We start from the raw sequence: 16,671 nt of genomic DNA, 5'->3' as shown, positions 1-16,671 counted from the left end.
GTCCTGAACGTTTTCCTAAGCACTCTTTCAAGAAGCTTCATGCTCGTTCGATGGGTCCTTATCGTATCATTAAGAAGCTTGGGTCCAATGCTTATTTGATTGAGTTGCCTGCAGATATGCATATAAGTCCCATTTTCAATGTTTCTGATTTATCTCCTTATCGGGGCACCTTTTCTCCACTTATTTCTATAGATGTTGCTCAGGGTTCCACTCCTCCTATGGTGCCGCGTATTCCTTTTACTAGTTCTGTCCCTACAGATCAGATTGAGGACGTCTTGGATCATGAAGTTGTGGCCTCGTCTACTGGAGGTTCTACCCGTTATCTGGTTCGTTGGGTTGGAAGGCCTGCTACTGAGGATACTTGGATTACAGAAGCTGAATTTTGCCAGTTGGATTCTACTCTTCTGCAAAGTTATCGAGATGCTCTTCATGATCTGGATTTGGCTGCATCCCGTCCTCCCATCATCCGTACTTACAAACGACGTCGTCATCCATAATCTTGGTTTACTCGTCGGTGTCGAGTTCTTTTTCGATGGGGGAGAATGATGCAGAATGCATATTATTAGTTTTCCTACTTCTAGTTGGATTAGTTTTCCTCTTATTAGTTTTCCTGATTCTTAAGGATTCCTTCTTGTTAAAGGATCTCTTATTAGTTAATTTGCTTTCCTATTTCTTAAAGTTTACTTTTCCTTTTCCTAGACTAAAAAGGATTTTGCCTCTATAAATAGAGTTGTTTGTAATCTTTTAAGGCAGACTTGATTAATGATAAATCTCCTTGCTTTAAACTCTCTGATTCCTTCCCTTTCCCTTCGTCTCTTCGATCTCTAATTCTTCTCCTCGATCCCTTATTTCTTCTCTGTTCTATTGCTCAAAGCGTGTACTCTAAACTTACGGACTGTTTACTCTAAACCTACGGGCTGTTTACTCTAAACCTACGGGCTACATCATTCATCTTCCTCCTTTTGACATTAGTGCTATAAGTATAAAAGAATGCCGACTAGCTCAAATGCTCAAATGCTTCTCTCCCTCCCTCTCAGACATGTTCTTGTTATGCAGGTCTGCAATACGCATTGCCAACAGAGCTCGGTTACTGTATGATCAATAGAGTTAGGAACCTAAAATCTCTCGAGATTAACGGGGCTTGGGGGGTAATAACTTGACTTTTAATAGCGTGTAGAGGGTATTTTGACTTTGAAGTCTACCTAATTTGACTGGCCTATAATGAGTGATGATGTGGCACAAATAGGAAACACAACTGGCAAGGATTTTGCGTTCTTTATCATGTGTTCATACCTCTTGCAAGTAAACTCTCTAGCATTTCCCATTGACATTAAGACCACTTCCAAGAATTTGCATATATTATTAATATTTCAGGTACAGAAGAACCTACCTTGTGGGTGGGGATTTTAATATTTGATTTATAGTTATGGTGTCGACATGCATCACTCTCATAGTCATGTCAGTGAAGTTATTTTCAAATATGACAGATTGGCTAAATTTTGTTGATACAAGGTCTGTGGGTCGTGGTTTAATGGAAATGTTTATGGGGAATGATAATGAGAGTACGAAAGATTGTTTCAAGGGCACGTAAGATTTAAGCTATTTTTCAGATTTTATTTTTTCTCATTGTTTGTGTGCAAAGGGGATATGCAAATAAGTCTTACGGATACAATGAAGTCTAGCCTATAATTGTATGTTTGTCAATGTTTTGCACAATCAAAGACAAACCCCAAACACACACTTGGGATTAACAAGGATACTCAAGATTCCTAGATGTTAAATTTGCAGAATATGAACTCTATATCTGTTGGTTTGGTAAAGAGGGTGTGAAAATACCTGTAGGATATCTATATATGCCTGGAGAATGTTAAACAAGTTAATTCGAATTTTTGCAATAAATAATGATCAACCTTTGGAGCAGGATTGATATTAGTTATCAATCCTGAGATGTGCAAAGCTTAAAATAAAAGAACACGCAGATAATTATTTTACGTGGTAAAACCCTACCTCTGGGGAAAATCCACGGGACTCCTCAGTCCAACTCAAATCCACTATAGAACGATGATTACAAGAAGTACTCACACACTTATCCTAGACTCATTCTAGATAATGTTTACCGACTTCTTCGTAACTCAACTTCTGTCACGGGATGATCTTCGACACTCTTTATGTTGAACGCAATACTAGTCACGATTGCTTCAAGCTCGCCGGAGTTCTTCCAACTCTCCTTATGTTGAATTCGATACTGGTCACGATCGATTCAAGCTCACCGGAGAAAGACCGCCACAACGATCTTGGTGTCCCCTACTTTCTCAGTCACCGATATGCATATGAATGCGATATGAATGATTAAAGTGTTTGATAAATCACCAAGTAAAACGTTTAACACTTGATGTTTTATCTCAAATAAATGCACAGCAGCTTTTTCCTTAGAATTCTATATGCTCCACACAAAATATCAAAAGCCCACATAACCAAGGAGAGGCGTCCTCCTTTTATTCAAGGTTCCCTATGCCTAGTCAAATAGCATCCCACAAATGCCAAACCCACTTCAATTAAGACTCCTAAACCTGATGCAATATGAACACCCACTAAACCTATTCAACTATGACTATTTGTTGTGATTTAAAAATGGGCACAGGATCAAAAACGTAAAAAAACATTCAGCCCACTAATACTAATCAATTCGTCAACTTATGCAAGGATTGTTATTCAAGATAACAATCTTTATCAAAGAGACCAATTAGGTATCAATATAATATTTTAACTTAAATCAAAATAGAGTTTAACTAGGAAAGTAATCTCAAGATATAAAATCTAATCCTATTAAAAATAGGATTAACATGAAAATACTTGATTGAAAATAACTCCAACTAGGAATCCTATAATGAATGCATGATTATGTCATGATTTACCTGAACTCAGTTTCTCATATCGATCATGTCATACTTCAAAGATCCAGAATGAATGTGTTGCACCAAAGCTTCCAGTAAAACACGTTCACACACTAATTCCTAACCAATACTAGAGTCTAGGAAATGACAATACAATTTTCATACTAACAGGGTGGAAGCTACCTTGAATCACAAAAAATAGAAAAGGACTAGGTATTTAAGTCAACCCTGAAGACCACGCAAAGTAGAGCCGAAGTCTTTAAAAAAAAAAAAAATTTATTTTTATGTATTATATTATTATATACATTGAACAGTGAACTCGCACATCTCATAAATATCACACACCATTCTCTTCACAATGAGATCTTCAAACCTTTTTCTGTTAACTCCCCCATAGTTCTTGAAGCAGAACACCCCATGCTGCATTTTAAGTATCTCACTCCTTTGATGAAATTCAGGACAAAAGCTCCATGTAGAGCTCAGTTGAACTCAGTTGTTGCAGCAACAGTCAACAAACCAGATCATGTAACATTTGTCAATCACAGACTAGTTCTGTTGCCGACGAGTTTTATGAAAATGCCTCGTTTCTTGTGCATGACTTATGTTACACGATCTCAACCGTTGACTTCGGCTTCGACAGCTGCCAAGACATCCCAGAACATCACCATTGATCCACACCCCAAAGAAATGGAGGAAGAGAAAACTAAGTTTGAGACAGGTCATGAGGGCAAGAAGATCAAAGGGAGAGTGGTGTTGATGAAGAAGAATGTTCTGGACTTGAACGATTTTAAAGCATCGGTTCTTGATCGTGTTCATGAGCTGTTAGGCAAAGCGGTTTCTCTGCGGCTCATTAGTTCCGTTAAGGGTGACCCTGGTGAGAATGCTCTTTACCTTTTAGTTTGCTTCTAGATTAATTAGCTTCAATGATTTTACATGGGATTTAATGGTGCCAAGTTACTAGTAATTATTATAGTGTTTTTGAAGTAAATATATAATCTTTTTAAATATGCTGTTTTCACACATCTTAACACCATAACCACAAAAGAGATAAACAGAACATCTCAATTTGATCTGGAGGTCTTGTAATTGAACATTTCTTGAATTTGATCTGTTTATGTAGAAAAGGGGTCGCAAGGAAAAGTTGGAAAGCCAGCATATTTGGAAAATTGGGTTACAAAAAGTATGATTAAAAAACCAGTTTAGTTTTCAATAAGTGGCATAATTAAGCTTGTGAGAATGATTTTTAAATCATGGCCATGTCATGAAGTGATTAGACAGGAAAGTTAATCTTATCCTCACCTGTGAACGCCAACTACCAGTCTAGCTACCAGTTAACCTGAAAATGAAGCTCCATGTAGTTGGCTGTTGGCATAGCTTTTGAGACTTTTAGATTATATGGTTTTCATTCAGAACCAATTCTTTTTGGGATGTGTTTGAATGTTCTGAAAAAACTGTTAGCATATTCAGAACATTATCATGCATATAGATTCAATCAAAACATGTAATAAATCTCAATGAAAATGCAGAGAGCTTTTGAGTAAAGAGAGGTCAGATTTCTGTGTGTGAGAGAGAGAGAGCTTTTAGAAGAATGCTAGCTTTATCAGCCCAGCACCAAAACATGTATATATCATGACACTGACAAAAACCGTTAGGGAGGAGATATTCCCTATTACATCACTAAATCTAGCCATTCAATCATTACCCTATAAGATAATGACAGGTGGCAAAATGCTATTACATTCTCTGCTGTACACTTGGACTATGATCCAAGGCAGCCTTCCTAACAAGAATAGAACCTTCATATTCTAATTCCATCACAGCAGCTACACCTATACACCAACAAAAACAGCGGCAGTTATTTCTCAAACTAAGTTTATGAGTTATGAGACCTTGACATGCATTGACAATTATAGCAACTTGCATAAAATGGCGGGCTCCAACTAAGACCTGATATACAATTATTTTCTGAACTAACGTGTTTTTGTAGAAAAAGGGTTTCAGGGGAAACTTGGAAATCCAGCATATCTGGAAGACTGGATCACCACAATCACTCCTTTAACAGCAGGAGAGTCTGCATTCAAGGTTACCTTTGACTGGGAAGACGAAATAGGAGTTCCAGGAGCCTTCTTAATAATAAACAATCATCACACTGAATTCTTCCTTAAGACTGTCACCCTTGAAGATGTTCCTGGTGAGGGCCGGGTCCACTTTGTTTGCAACTCATGGGTGTATCCTGCAGAAAAATACACGAAGGACCGTGTTTTCTTCGTTAACAAGGTAACGAATAATTCACACCATTCATTGTAGCTGATGGCAGTTCTAACTTCTTAGTGCAAGCCTAGTATGTTATGAGTATATTAGTGACTTGTATTGTAAGTTAAAGACAAAAGTTCATGCCTGCAATATATTTGTGCAGACATTTCTCCCAAGTGAAACACCATTGCCGCTGCAAAAATACAGAGAAGAAGAACTAGTACATTTGAGAGGAGATGGAAAGGGAGAGCTCCAGGAATGGGACAGGGTCTATGACTATGCTTACTACAATGATCTAGGGAACCCTGATAAGGGTCCCAAATACGCCCGTCCTACGCTGGGAGGGTCTAGCAAGTACCCTTACCCTCGCAGGGGAAGAACTGGCCGACCAGCAACAGAGACAGGTTAGCCATTTAAATATCTCTCTCTATATTTTCTTCCTCAAAGCATTGATTAGCAGTCACAAGAAGGATCTTATTATTATTTTGTATTGTTCTACTGTAAAAGTTGATATTCTAATTTGGATTTTAAATAACTGATGTTGTAATTATCACTAAGATTTTTCTGATCTTATTCCAATAGATTCTAACAGCGAGAGTAGGTTGCCACTTCTTATGAGCTTAAACATTTATGTGCCAAGAGATGAACGATTTGGACACTTGAAGTTATCAGACTTCCTGGCTTATGCACTGAAATCCATAGCTCAATTCATTAGACCGGAGCTAGAAGCCCTGTTTGATAAGACTCCTAACGAGTTCGACAGCTTTGAGGATGTTCTTAAACTCTATGAAGGAGGCATTCCCTTGCCAGAAGGTTTATTGAAGGATATCGGAGACAACATCCCTGCAGAGATGCTCAAGGAAATTTTCCGAACTGACAGTGCACAATTGCTCAGATTCCCCATGCCTCAAGTGATCAAAGGTATATGGTTCCACCAATATTAAATTCTAAATTGAGAGTCTTTAAGCAATAGCCTACCATATCATGTACTAGTTCCTTTTATCTAATTGTGATGTTTTAATGATTTGGAGCAGAGGATAAATCTGCTTGGAGGACAGATGAAGAATTTGCCAGAGAAATGCTGGCTGGAGTGAACCCTGTCAACATCCGTCGTCTCCAAGTAATCTTCACAACATTTTTGTATGATGTTTTGCAATGATAATGGACAAAAAGAAAACAAAACTTTCGAGGGTCAATTTCGTTCATCTTTAACCATATCTGCTTCTAACGGAACTGCAGGAATTTCCACCAGCAAGCAAACTAGACCCAAAAGTTTACGGTGATCAAACTAGTACAATAACAGAACAAGATATAGGGAATACCATGGATGGACTAACAGTGGATGAGGTAATATCTTGGATTTGCTTCCTTTACATTGCAATTAGCTTATGTTGATTTTATATCATTTCATAATGATGAAAATGAATTTGGTTGGATAGGCGTTCAAGCAGAACAAGTTATTCATATTAGATCATCATGATGCATTGATGCCATACCTGAGGCGGATAAACTCAACTTCGAACAAGATCTATGCTAGCAGAACAATCCTTTTCTTGAAAAGTGATGGAACTTTGAAGCCATTGGTGATTGAATTAAGCTTGCCTCATCCTGATGGAGATCGATTTGGTCGCATTAGTAAAGTATATACACCATCTGAAGAAGGTGTAGAAGGCTCCATATGGCAACTGGCTAAAGCTTATGTGGCTGTAAATGACTCTGGATATCATCAACTTATCAGTCACTGGTATTAATCTTTCAAACAAAGAAAGCTTTAAAATTAAATTCATCATATTACTTTGAATGGGTTTCTGATAATCCTTTAATTTTTTGCCTACAGGTTGAACACCCATGCAGTGTGTGAGCCAGTTGTAATAGCTACAAACAGACAGCTAAGCGTGGTTCATCCAATTTACAAACTTCTGCATCCTCACTTCCGTGACACCATGAACATAAATGCATTTGCCAGGCAAATCCTGATTAATGCTGGCGGCGTTCTGGAGACGACAGTTTTTCCAGCTAGGTATGCCATGGAGATGTCTTCAGTGGTTTATAAGGATTGGGTTTTCACTGAGCAAGCTTTCCCTGAAGATCTCATCAAGAGGTAAACAAAACTCTACACTTTTTGAGTTATTAGCTACTGCATAAGTAACTCAAATGAGCACAATATAAGTAATAAATATCCATTCCTTATTCTAATTACATTGCTTTGCCTTTGATCAACAGAGGAGTTGCAATCAAGGATGCAAATTCTCCACATGGTCTTCGCCTACTGATCGAGGACTATCCATATGCTGTTGATGGGATTGAAATCTGGTTTGCAATTAAAACTTGGGTTGAAGACTGTTGCTCTTTCTACTACAAGACTGATGACATAATTCAAAAAGACACTGAACTCCAATCCTGGTGGAAGGAGCTTGTAGAGGAAGGCCATGGTGACAAAAAAGATGAGCCCTGGTGGCCTAAAATGCAGACTCGCGAAGACCTAGTAGAAACATGCACTATCATCATATGGACTGCTTCTGCTCTCCATGCAGCTGTCAACTTTGGACAGTACCCTTATGCAGGCTACCTCCCCAACCGCCCTACTATAAGCCGAAAATTCATGCCTGAGAAGGGAACTCCTGAGTACAAAGAGCTCGAATCCAGCCCTGATACAGTTTTCTTGAAAACAATTACTGCTCAGCTGCAGACAGTGCTTGGCATTGCCCTTATTGAAATTCTGTCAAGGCATTCTACTGATGAAGTGTATTTGGGGCAGAGAGACACTCCTGAATGGACAGCAGACACAGAACCATTGAAAGCCTTTGATAAATTTGGAAAGAAACTGGCTGAAATTGAGGACAGAATTACAAGTATGAACAATGATGAGAAACTGAAGAACCGAGTTGGACCGGTGAAGGTGCCCTACACTTTGCTATTTCCTACTAGCGAAGGACTTACTGGCAGGGGAATTCCCAACAGTGTCTCAATCTAAGTGGGAAGCCTTTGAAGCTGCTATTAGTATAGTTAACTACAATTAATGCACTCTTTATGAGTAATATGAACTACAATATTACAGTCGCAAAAACGCATTGTAAATAACAAGGCCGGCCCTAAGATTTTGGTGGCCCAGGGCAAAGTCAAAAAGAAGACCCTATAAATGCAAGACTACTTACAAGTAAAACAAATAAGTAAAAATATTTGTTTTCATTTATACGTGTGTATATATAATGTAGACCTTTTACAACTAGTAACAAAAATTAGGCCTTAAAAAAAATTTTCATTTTACTTGTGGATTTTTGTATATAAAGCAATGATTGAACACAAGAAAAAAAAATTGAAAGAGATTGGAAGAAAAATATGACATTTTAAGTAGTAAAATGCACCAAAGGAAGAGGGTAGAACAATATATGTTAATTATATAAACCACAAATTAGTCCTTCCAAAGTCATTTATAGTCCTTTTTTTTTCCCAAAGATAGTCCATTTGATACATTTATAATCAGAACATCAACTCATCAAGCATCATTAAAAAAAAAAGTTTTATTTCTTAACACTATTAGGACTTGAACATAGATTTAGTTTGAATAAAATCAAAGAGAAACCATTAATGCAAGATGGAACTTCAGAAATCTTGATGTTCTTAGCTTCTTATATATACTCTAGACCTTTATATATACCAGTATACTACTGTACCTCATATTAAGAAACTATTTTAGAAGCAACTTTTAAAAGAAAAAATAAATAAATATTTTGGGGCCCTCCTTGAGATGGGGCCTAGGGCAGTAGCCCTTCTCGCCCTGCCTCAGGGTGGGGCCTGGTAAATAAATTGGCTACAGTGTACAATACCTTTAGATACATAGAGAGTTTCCATTGGGAGATCTTTCAAATTAGCTTATTTGAAAGATTCATCTCTACAAAAAATCACTTAAATCCGATATCATTTCACTACTCAATTAAATTATTGAAATTCAAGTATTTTATTGAAGCACCATGTTCATTGATTTTGTAGGACCCAATTGGATGTCGAAACGGAATTTGTCTAATTTTTTGCATGGATAATCTATAAATATATACTTAAAAAATAGATAGTTTGGATCGTTGAAAAAAATTTCGTAGGGGACCCTATTATTTGAGGAGGAACTTCTGCTGACAAAAGTAGAACAAGATATCTAGCCTTGAGAATAGCATATGGGTCCTTTGCCTTGGTTGTCATGAATGTGATGACATTCTCATCCTAACCATGATTTTAAAAAGAAAAACTTAATATGTGCATAACTAAAAGTAATCAGTATGAGCACAAAACCATACATAGATTGAAAAAAAAAAAAAAAAAAACCACTGATCCATAGTTCATATTTACAAAAAGTCAATAAATTTACAAACAACATTTATTATAACATACATCCAATTCACGTGAAAATGTCATACTCGTCTAAAGCAGAGTTCAGCATCGACCAAGCTTCTTCAAATCTGTTGCTGTGAAAAAAAAATATCAAGACTCATAGGTAAGATGCTTTGTTCATTTACATAATTATCATAGTAATAATAATATTTTAGAAATCTCATGAATGGAATAACTTCATACACAACCGCCTTAACAATTTGAAATAGTCTAATCCCTTTTACTTGTATTTCAGAGTTGGTTGTTTTACTTATCTGAGTGGCCCAAACACACCAACGAAGAATTACAACACCCATGTGAGCTTGCATACTTACCATAATTTTTATTTTTCATAAGATATCTATGATCAAAATGTAAGAGTTATTTGGGTCAGCAGTTAAAAGTTTAGAACCCACTTGTGTTGTGCATGAGAGAGACAATATATTACAGTGATCAATGATTTTCTTTTTAGTAAATTGATAAGAAGGCCAACAAAGGGGAAGAAGAAGAAGAAGAGAGAAAGATACACGTTCTTCTGGTGAACGCTTGTCGACCTCCTTGTTGAGGGCGATTAGATCCTCCATTCTGATGTTGTTTTTAGTCGTAGTTAATTGCTTGGGCACTTGTTGAAAGAAACCCTAGGCACATACAGTGTGAGCGAGAGAGATTGAGTTTCTGTCAACTACGTGAAAGGTAAGGACGTGTTTTTTGGTCGTGGCTAATTACATTTTAAGCCTGAGTATGAGCATAATTGAAATCATCCAATACTATGCATACACATGGCAAATAATAGAGACACAAAAGATATAAACAAAGAGGGTTTGAACAACTAATAACTACAAAACAGAGGAGTTGAAATTCTGTCGGGGCGGTGGAAATTGTAGACGAAGGGCCACTAGCTAGACAACAGAAAAGGACAGGAGTTGTTCAACAAATACAGATGTTATTAGAGAATCAAGTCTTGCTAAAATTTGTCTATATTTGTTTTTTTTTTTTTTTTTTGATCTGATGTCTATATTTGGTTATTTGGTCAAGTGGGTTGGAGGTATTCACCAAGAAAAAAATAGGTTGAGGTTTTTTTGATACAAAGAAATATTGGAGAGAGAAGAACTGGACTTAAGATCTAGGATACATTATTATTCTTAATTACTTGAACTACAAGCCCCTGCGAGGTTTCTTGAATCATATAATCCATAGAAAAGGACGGGTCATTAAGTCAGCCGCAGAAATGGAGGAAAACGTAGCTGGATTAGATTGGTAACTTCGAAAAGACCTCCACATGCAGGGCAAGTAGTATACGAGTCTTTCTAAAAGAAATGGTCACCTATACTACTATTCTATATATTGAACAATTAATGAACTCACTGACCTTAATAAATACTACACACACCCTTCTCATATTCTTCATGCTGAGATCTTCAAACCATCTTCTACTAAGTTCTTTTCGTTCTTGAATCAGATAGAAGATGTTACATTGCAAGCATCTCTTAACCCCTTTTAGCTTCAAGAGAAAAGTAGTTGCAGTAGCAACACCCAACAACCTCACATCAATCAATCACAGGGCACTACTGTTGCCTAAATTGCCTGGTTTCTTGAGCATGGATGATGTTACACGATCTCAACCGTTGCCTTTGGCTTCGACAGCTGCCAAGGCATCCCAGAACAACACCATTGATCCACACCCCAAATATGAGGACAAGAAGATCAAAGGGAGGGTGGTGTTGATGAAGAAGAATGTTCTGGACTTGAACGACCTTACAGCATCGGTTCTCGATCGTGTTGATGAGCTGGTAGGCAAAGCGGTTTCTCTGCAGCTCATTAGTTCAGTCAATGGTGACCCTGGTGAGAGCTGAATACTACTTTGTCTTTTAAGTTCATTGATACATGGGCTTCTAGTTTACTTGTTAATTTGTTAGCATCCATGCTTATTTAATGGTTCCAAGTTAGTTGTAGTTATTAGTACCAGAACCTCAAAAGAGAAAACAGAACATCTCAATTTAGAACAGAGAAAAAATAACCAGTATTTGGAGGTCTTATAATTGAACATCTATTGATCCATTTTTCATTTGATCTCCTTTTGTAGAAAAGGGGTCCCCAGGAAAAGTTGGAAAGCCAGCATATTTGGAAAATTGGATTACCACAATCACCCCCTTAACAGCAGGGGACTCTGCATTTGATATTACTTTTGATTGGGATGAGGAGATTGGGGTCCCAGGAGCATTTATAATTAGAAATGATCATCACAGTGAGTTTTACTTGAAGACACTCACGCTTGAAGATGTTCCTGGTGAAGGTCGAATCCACTTTGTCTGCAACTCATGGGTGTACCCCGCTGACAAGTACAAAAAAGACCGCATTTTCTTCACAAACAAGGTAAACTAGTAGATTGAAGTCCATTAAGACAAACTCATTTAGTTGTAGTTTATGGACTGCTAGAAATACTGAAAATGGTAAACTAGTAGGTTGATTTGTATATTTGTGCAGACTTATCTTTCAAGTGACACACCAAAGCCACTACAGAAATTCAGAGAAGAAGAGCTAGTAAACTTGAGAGGAGATGATGATGATAAAACAAGAGAGCTTCAGGAATGGGACAGGGTCTATGACTATGCCTATTACAATGATTTGGGGAATCCAGATAAGGGTCAGGAGTATGCCCGTCCAGTTCTGGGAGGGTCAAGTGAGTTCCCTTATCCTCGCAGGGGAAGAACAGGAAGACCACCAACTAAGACAGGTTAGTTGCTAAACTTGGTATATTTTCAGTCTTTAGAAATGACAAACGGGAAATATGGATTTCTATTACTTTTAGCTCATTCAGAAAGAATGGTTGTCATGAAGAATTTTCTGATTTTGTCTTGATAGATCCTAACACTGAGAGCCAGCTGAAGCTTATTATGAGCCTAAATATATACGTTCCAAGAGACGAACGATTTGGTCCCTTAAAATTGTCAGACTTGCTTGCTTATGGTTTGAAAACCATACCTCAGGTCCTTAAACCTGAGCTAGCAGCTCTACTTGTTGGCAGCCACAATGAGTTCAACAACATGCAAGAAATACTTATGCTCTATGAAGGAGGTATAGAGTTGCCTGATGGTATACTAAAATATATTAGGGATAGCATACATGAAGAGCTGTTCAAGGAACTTTTTCCAACTGATGGTGAAAACTTCCTCAAATTCCCAGTGCCTCAAGTGATCCAAGGTATATAGTTTACCAGTCTATGTGCCTTCATATATACTGCTTTCTCTTAACCGACTCAGGTCTTCTAATGATTTTTACTAGACAATAAGTCGGCATGGAGAACTGATGAAGAATTTGCAAGAGAAATGCTGGCTGGAGTAAATCCTGTCGCCATTCGTCGTCTCCAAGTAATCTTAAGCTTTCATGATCTATTGTGTACATTTGTTTTTTTATTTATTATTATTTAAGAAAATGGAAAACTCGAAGCTACTTTTGAATTTATATTACTTTGACTTTCATCCTTAATCATTGTTATTCCTTAATAAACTGCAGGAATTTCCACCCGCTAGCAAGCTAGACCAAAAAGCATATGGGGATCAAACAAGTCAAATAACCAAAGAACACATAGAACATAACTTAAAAGGACTGAGCATAGATGAGGTAATGCTATTGACTTATTTAATTCAACATATGTTCTTGTTATACTTGTGAGAATGTGTTCACATTCTCACAATACTCTTATTCGAAAATAATTACTGAAAAGTATTTGGTGTTGTAGGCAATCAAGAACAACAAGCTATTCATATTAGACCACCACGATGCATTGATGCCGTACCTGAGGCGTATAAACACAACTTCCACAAAAACTTATTCAAGCAGAACACTACTTTTCTTAGAAAATGATGGGACTTTGAAGCCATTAGCTATTGAGTTAAGCTTGCCACATCCTGATGGAGATCAATTTGGCTGCATTAGCAAAGTCTATACTCCCTCTAGCCAGGGCGTCGAGAGTTCCATTTGGCAACTTGCTAAAGCTTATGTGAATGTAAATGACTCTGGCCATCATCAGCTCATCAGCCACTGGTATAATACTGTCAAAGAAAGCATGGCAACCAAACATTTTTCCCCAAATGCATCTTGAATATGTTCTTGTTGTGTTGCAGGTTAAAAACTCATGCAGTGATTGAACCTTTTGTGATAGCAGCAAATCGGCAGTTGAGCGTGCTTCACCCGATTCATAAACTTCTGCATCCTCATTTTCGTGAAACTATGAATGCAAACGCAATAGCTAGAGAGGTTCTTACAAATGCCGGTGGAATTATAGAGGAAACAGTCTTTCCTGCAAAGTTTTCAATGGAATGGTCGTCTGTAATGTACAAGAACTGGGTCTTTCCTGAACAAGCGCTTCCCGTGGATCTCATCAAAAGGTAAAATCTTATGACCATAACGTTTTTCATCTAAAAATTTCGGCAATGGATGCAACTCAAATATTAGAGTTAAGACACAATGTTACAGGGAAAAATGAATACAATTAAAGGGTCTAAAAGATTTGATGAATGCTGTCATTATGTTCTAAACTCAAGTCTCAAAAACAACAAAGATGAAAGGCTTGATGGTTTTTAATTATCTACCTTTTGCTATGTTCAGAGGAATGGCAGTTGAAGATCCAAAATCGTCGCACAGTGTACGCTTACTGATAGAGGACTATCCATATGCTGCTGATGGGCTTGAGATATGGTCTGCAATTAAAACATGGGTTAAAGAGTTTTGCTCCTTCTACTATAAAAATGATGAAATGGTTCAAAATGACTCAGAACTCCAGTCTTGGTGGAAGGAACTCAGAGAAGAAGGTCATGGTGACAAGAAAGATGAACCATGGTGGCCTAAAATGCAGACTTGTGAAGAGCTGATAGAATCATGCACCATTATCATATGGCTCTCTTCAGCCTATCATGCAGCAATCAACTATGGCCAGTACTCTATAGGTGGATACGTCCCGAACCGGCCAAGTATAAGCCTGCACTTCATGCCTGAAGAAGGCACTCCTGAGTATGAGGAGCTCAAAACTAACCCTGACAAGGCATTCTTGAAAACATTTACACCTCAGCTGCAGACCCTGCTTGGCATGGCCTCCATAGAAATCTTATCAAGGCACCCAGTTGATGAGCTTTATCTTGGGCAGAGAGGCACCCCAGAATGGACAACAGATGCAAACATGTTGCAAGCCTCTGAGGATTTTAGAAAGAAGCTGGAAGGAATTGAGAAAAGAATTATAAAAATGAACAAGGATGAGAAATTGAAGAACCGAGTTGGACCGGCCAAGATCCCATACACTTTGCTCTATCCTTCTAGTGAGCCTGGACTTACAGGCAAGGGAATTCCCAACAGTGTCAACATCTAATGCTTCTCTATTTTGTAAATTTTACTCATCCTTCTCTCTTGGCTCGATATGTTTTTTTTTTTTTTTTTTGTATGAATAAATTCAGAAATTGTTCATGTGTTTACTATGCGAATGCAAGCCCATCCATGACCATGGATCTGAAAGGTTTTGAATATTCTTAATGATTTTCATTGAACAATCGTGTGATAATTATATACAATGCTTTGCTTGGTGTCTACACAAAGGATTTCCTATTCTAAGCAAGAATCAAGTCCTTGAGAGACAATAAATATACACAGCGAATCAATGAAATAAATACAAATAAAACAGGAAACTAAATCACGTCTCATTAGGATTGTGGGGGATAAACTGGAGGTACACATACTGAAATTACTTCATGGGCAAAATCTGCACACATAATCTCAGCTACCTTACCAGCTGCGTAAGTGCTGCCTCGATCAAAGATAAGACAGAAGCCAAACATGAGCATATCAATAATATCCTGAACTTATCAGCTTTCAAGTTAGTCCAAAGTCAAATAGATCATGACACATAATTAAGAACCAAGAGACATTCAACAATCAGATTTCATTGGTATAAAATTAAACAACAAAAGCAGACTGGCAAGTCCTGCATCAAACAGAGCTAGTAATACCTCTTTATTTATCATTGCTTGCTACCATTACGTTAATAATCCATCAAAACCAGAGTATTATAGTTTTTCATGAAACAAGAGTATAACCAACAGGCTGCACGCCAGTTTCTCCAATTGCAGAACTTTAAGGTATCTGCTTGGCAACTCTTAGCCCAAGTCCAAGAACTCCGTCTTTGTCCAGATCAGGAAGAACCTTCTGGTCAGCAAATGGGCCTTCTCCTTTATAAAAATTCGCCTCTGTTTCTTCATCAGCCACAGCTCTAGCAAGATTAAAATTACTTTGTCAACCAAAACTAGATTTCTTCGTAGGTCTTAAAACATATTTTTTTATATGATTACACAATTTGTATGGAAATGACCCTCTTACACAATTTATTGAAATATTTAAATCGTATAGCCACGCGGCTATACTCTGTCAGTATATTCGAATATTTAAACAGTATAGCCGGTCGGCTATACGACTTTCTCAATAGTCTAGCCGCGCGGCTATACCCTCCCAATAGAATATTTAAATTGTACAGCCGAGCGGCTATACTCTGTCAGTATATTCAAATATTATAATGGTATAGCCGGGCGGCTACACTCTTTGAATATATTTGAATATTTAAATCGTATGGCCGGGGTATACTCTCTCATTGTATTTGAATATTTAAATAGCATAGCCAAGCGGCTATACTCTCTCAATATATTCATATATATATTTAAATAGTATAGCCGGTCGGCTATATGCTCTAAATACATTCGAATATTTAAATGGTATAGCCGCTCGACTATACTCTGTCAGTATATTGAAATATTTAAATAGTATAGCCGTGCGGCTATACTCTGTCAGTGTGTTCCAATATTTTGATAGTATAGCCGCGCTCTTTCAATGGATTCGAATATTTAAATAATATAACCGTGCGGCTATACTCTCTCAATATATTCCTATATTTAAATAGTATAGGCTATATGCTTTTAGTATAATCGAATATTTGAATAATATAGCTGCGCAGCTATACGCTTTAAATATTATTTTTTTAGTATTTAAATATTTTAATTAATTTCATAAATTACTTAATAAATAGCAATGAATTATATTTAATTATCTTAGTGTTATTTAATCACTTTAAATAGTAATTATCTTTTAATTATTTTTCTTTAGTGAATAATGAATGAATATTTTA

General features: G+C 37.2%; 2 protein-coding genes and 1 long non-coding RNA gene across 4 annotated transcripts; 2 read left to right on the top strand and 1 right to left on the bottom strand.

Moving 5' to 3' along the window:
• Positions 3,295–8,386, top strand: LOC18774987 (probable linoleate 9S-lipoxygenase 5). 2 transcript variants are annotated; one of them, XM_020566560.1, is made up of 9 exons: positions 3,295–3,768; positions 4,888–5,171; positions 5,311–5,551; positions 5,730–6,068; positions 6,182–6,267; positions 6,387–6,494; positions 6,587–6,891; positions 6,985–7,248; positions 7,371–8,386. In XM_020566560.1, the coding sequence occupies exons 1-9, from the start codon at positions 3,312–3,314 to the stop codon at positions 8,119–8,121; spliced, it is 2,835 nt and encodes a 944-aa protein (XP_020422149.1). In that variant the 5' UTR covers positions 3,295–3,311; the 3' UTR covers positions 8,122–8,386. The 2 variants fall into 2 exon arrangements, with proteins under 2 accessions (XP_020422149.1, XP_007204937.2); XM_007204875.2 differs by having other exon boundaries at positions 4,882–5,171.
• Positions 10,866–15,025, top strand: LOC18773359 (probable linoleate 9S-lipoxygenase 5). The gene is made up of 9 exons (XM_007208040.2): positions 10,866–11,351; positions 11,593–11,882; positions 11,994–12,243; positions 12,372–12,710; positions 12,792–12,877; positions 13,023–13,130; positions 13,249–13,553; positions 13,634–13,897; positions 14,118–15,025. The coding sequence occupies exons 1-9, from the start codon at positions 10,976–10,978 to the stop codon at positions 14,869–14,871; spliced, it is 2,772 nt and encodes a 923-aa protein (XP_007208102.2). The 5' UTR covers positions 10,866–10,975; the 3' UTR covers positions 14,872–15,025.
• LOC109949842 lies at positions 14,941–15,793 on the bottom strand. Its single transcript, XR_002272151.1, has 2 exons — positions 15,506–15,793; positions 14,941–15,299 (listed from the first exon to the last, which is right to left on the bottom strand). It is a non-coding gene; the product is annotated as an uncharacterized LOC109949842 (long non-coding RNA).

Source organism: Prunus persica, chromosome G6, assembly GCF_000346465.2.
Source record: "Prunus persica cultivar Lovell chromosome G6, Prunus_persica_NCBIv2, whole genome shotgun sequence".
Taxonomy (NCBI): domain Eukaryota; kingdom Viridiplantae; phylum Streptophyta; class Magnoliopsida; order Rosales; family Rosaceae; genus Prunus; species Prunus persica.
The sequence above is the reverse complement of the archived record's forward strand: the minus strand, read 5'-3'. Positions and strand labels throughout refer to the sequence as shown.

Excerpts from the sequence above, each read along its gene's own strand:
- LOC18774987 (XM_007204875.2), top strand. The coding sequence starts at position 3,312 with ATGCTGCATTTTAAGTATCTCACTCCTTTGATGAAATTCAGGACAAAA. Across the intron at positions 6,268-6,386 it reads TCAACATCCGTCGTCTCCAA|GAATTTCCACCAGCAAGCAA; the intron begins GTAATCTTCACA and ends ACGGAACTGCAG. Across the intron at positions 6,495-6,586 it reads ATGGACTAACAGTGGATGAG|GCGTTCAAGCAGAACAAGTT; the intron begins GTAATATCTTGG and ends TTGGTTGGATAG.
- LOC18773359 (XM_007208040.2), top strand. The coding sequence starts at position 10,976 with ATGTTACATTGCAAGCATCTCTTAACCCCTTTTAGCTTCAAGAGAAAA. Across the intron at positions 12,244-12,371 it reads AAGACCACCAACTAAGACAG|ATCCTAACACTGAGAGCCAG; the intron begins GTTAGTTGCTAA and ends TTGTCTTGATAG. Across the intron at positions 13,131-13,248 it reads AAGGACTGAGCATAGATGAG|GCAATCAAGAACAACAAGCT; the intron begins GTAATGCTATTG and ends TTGGTGTTGTAG.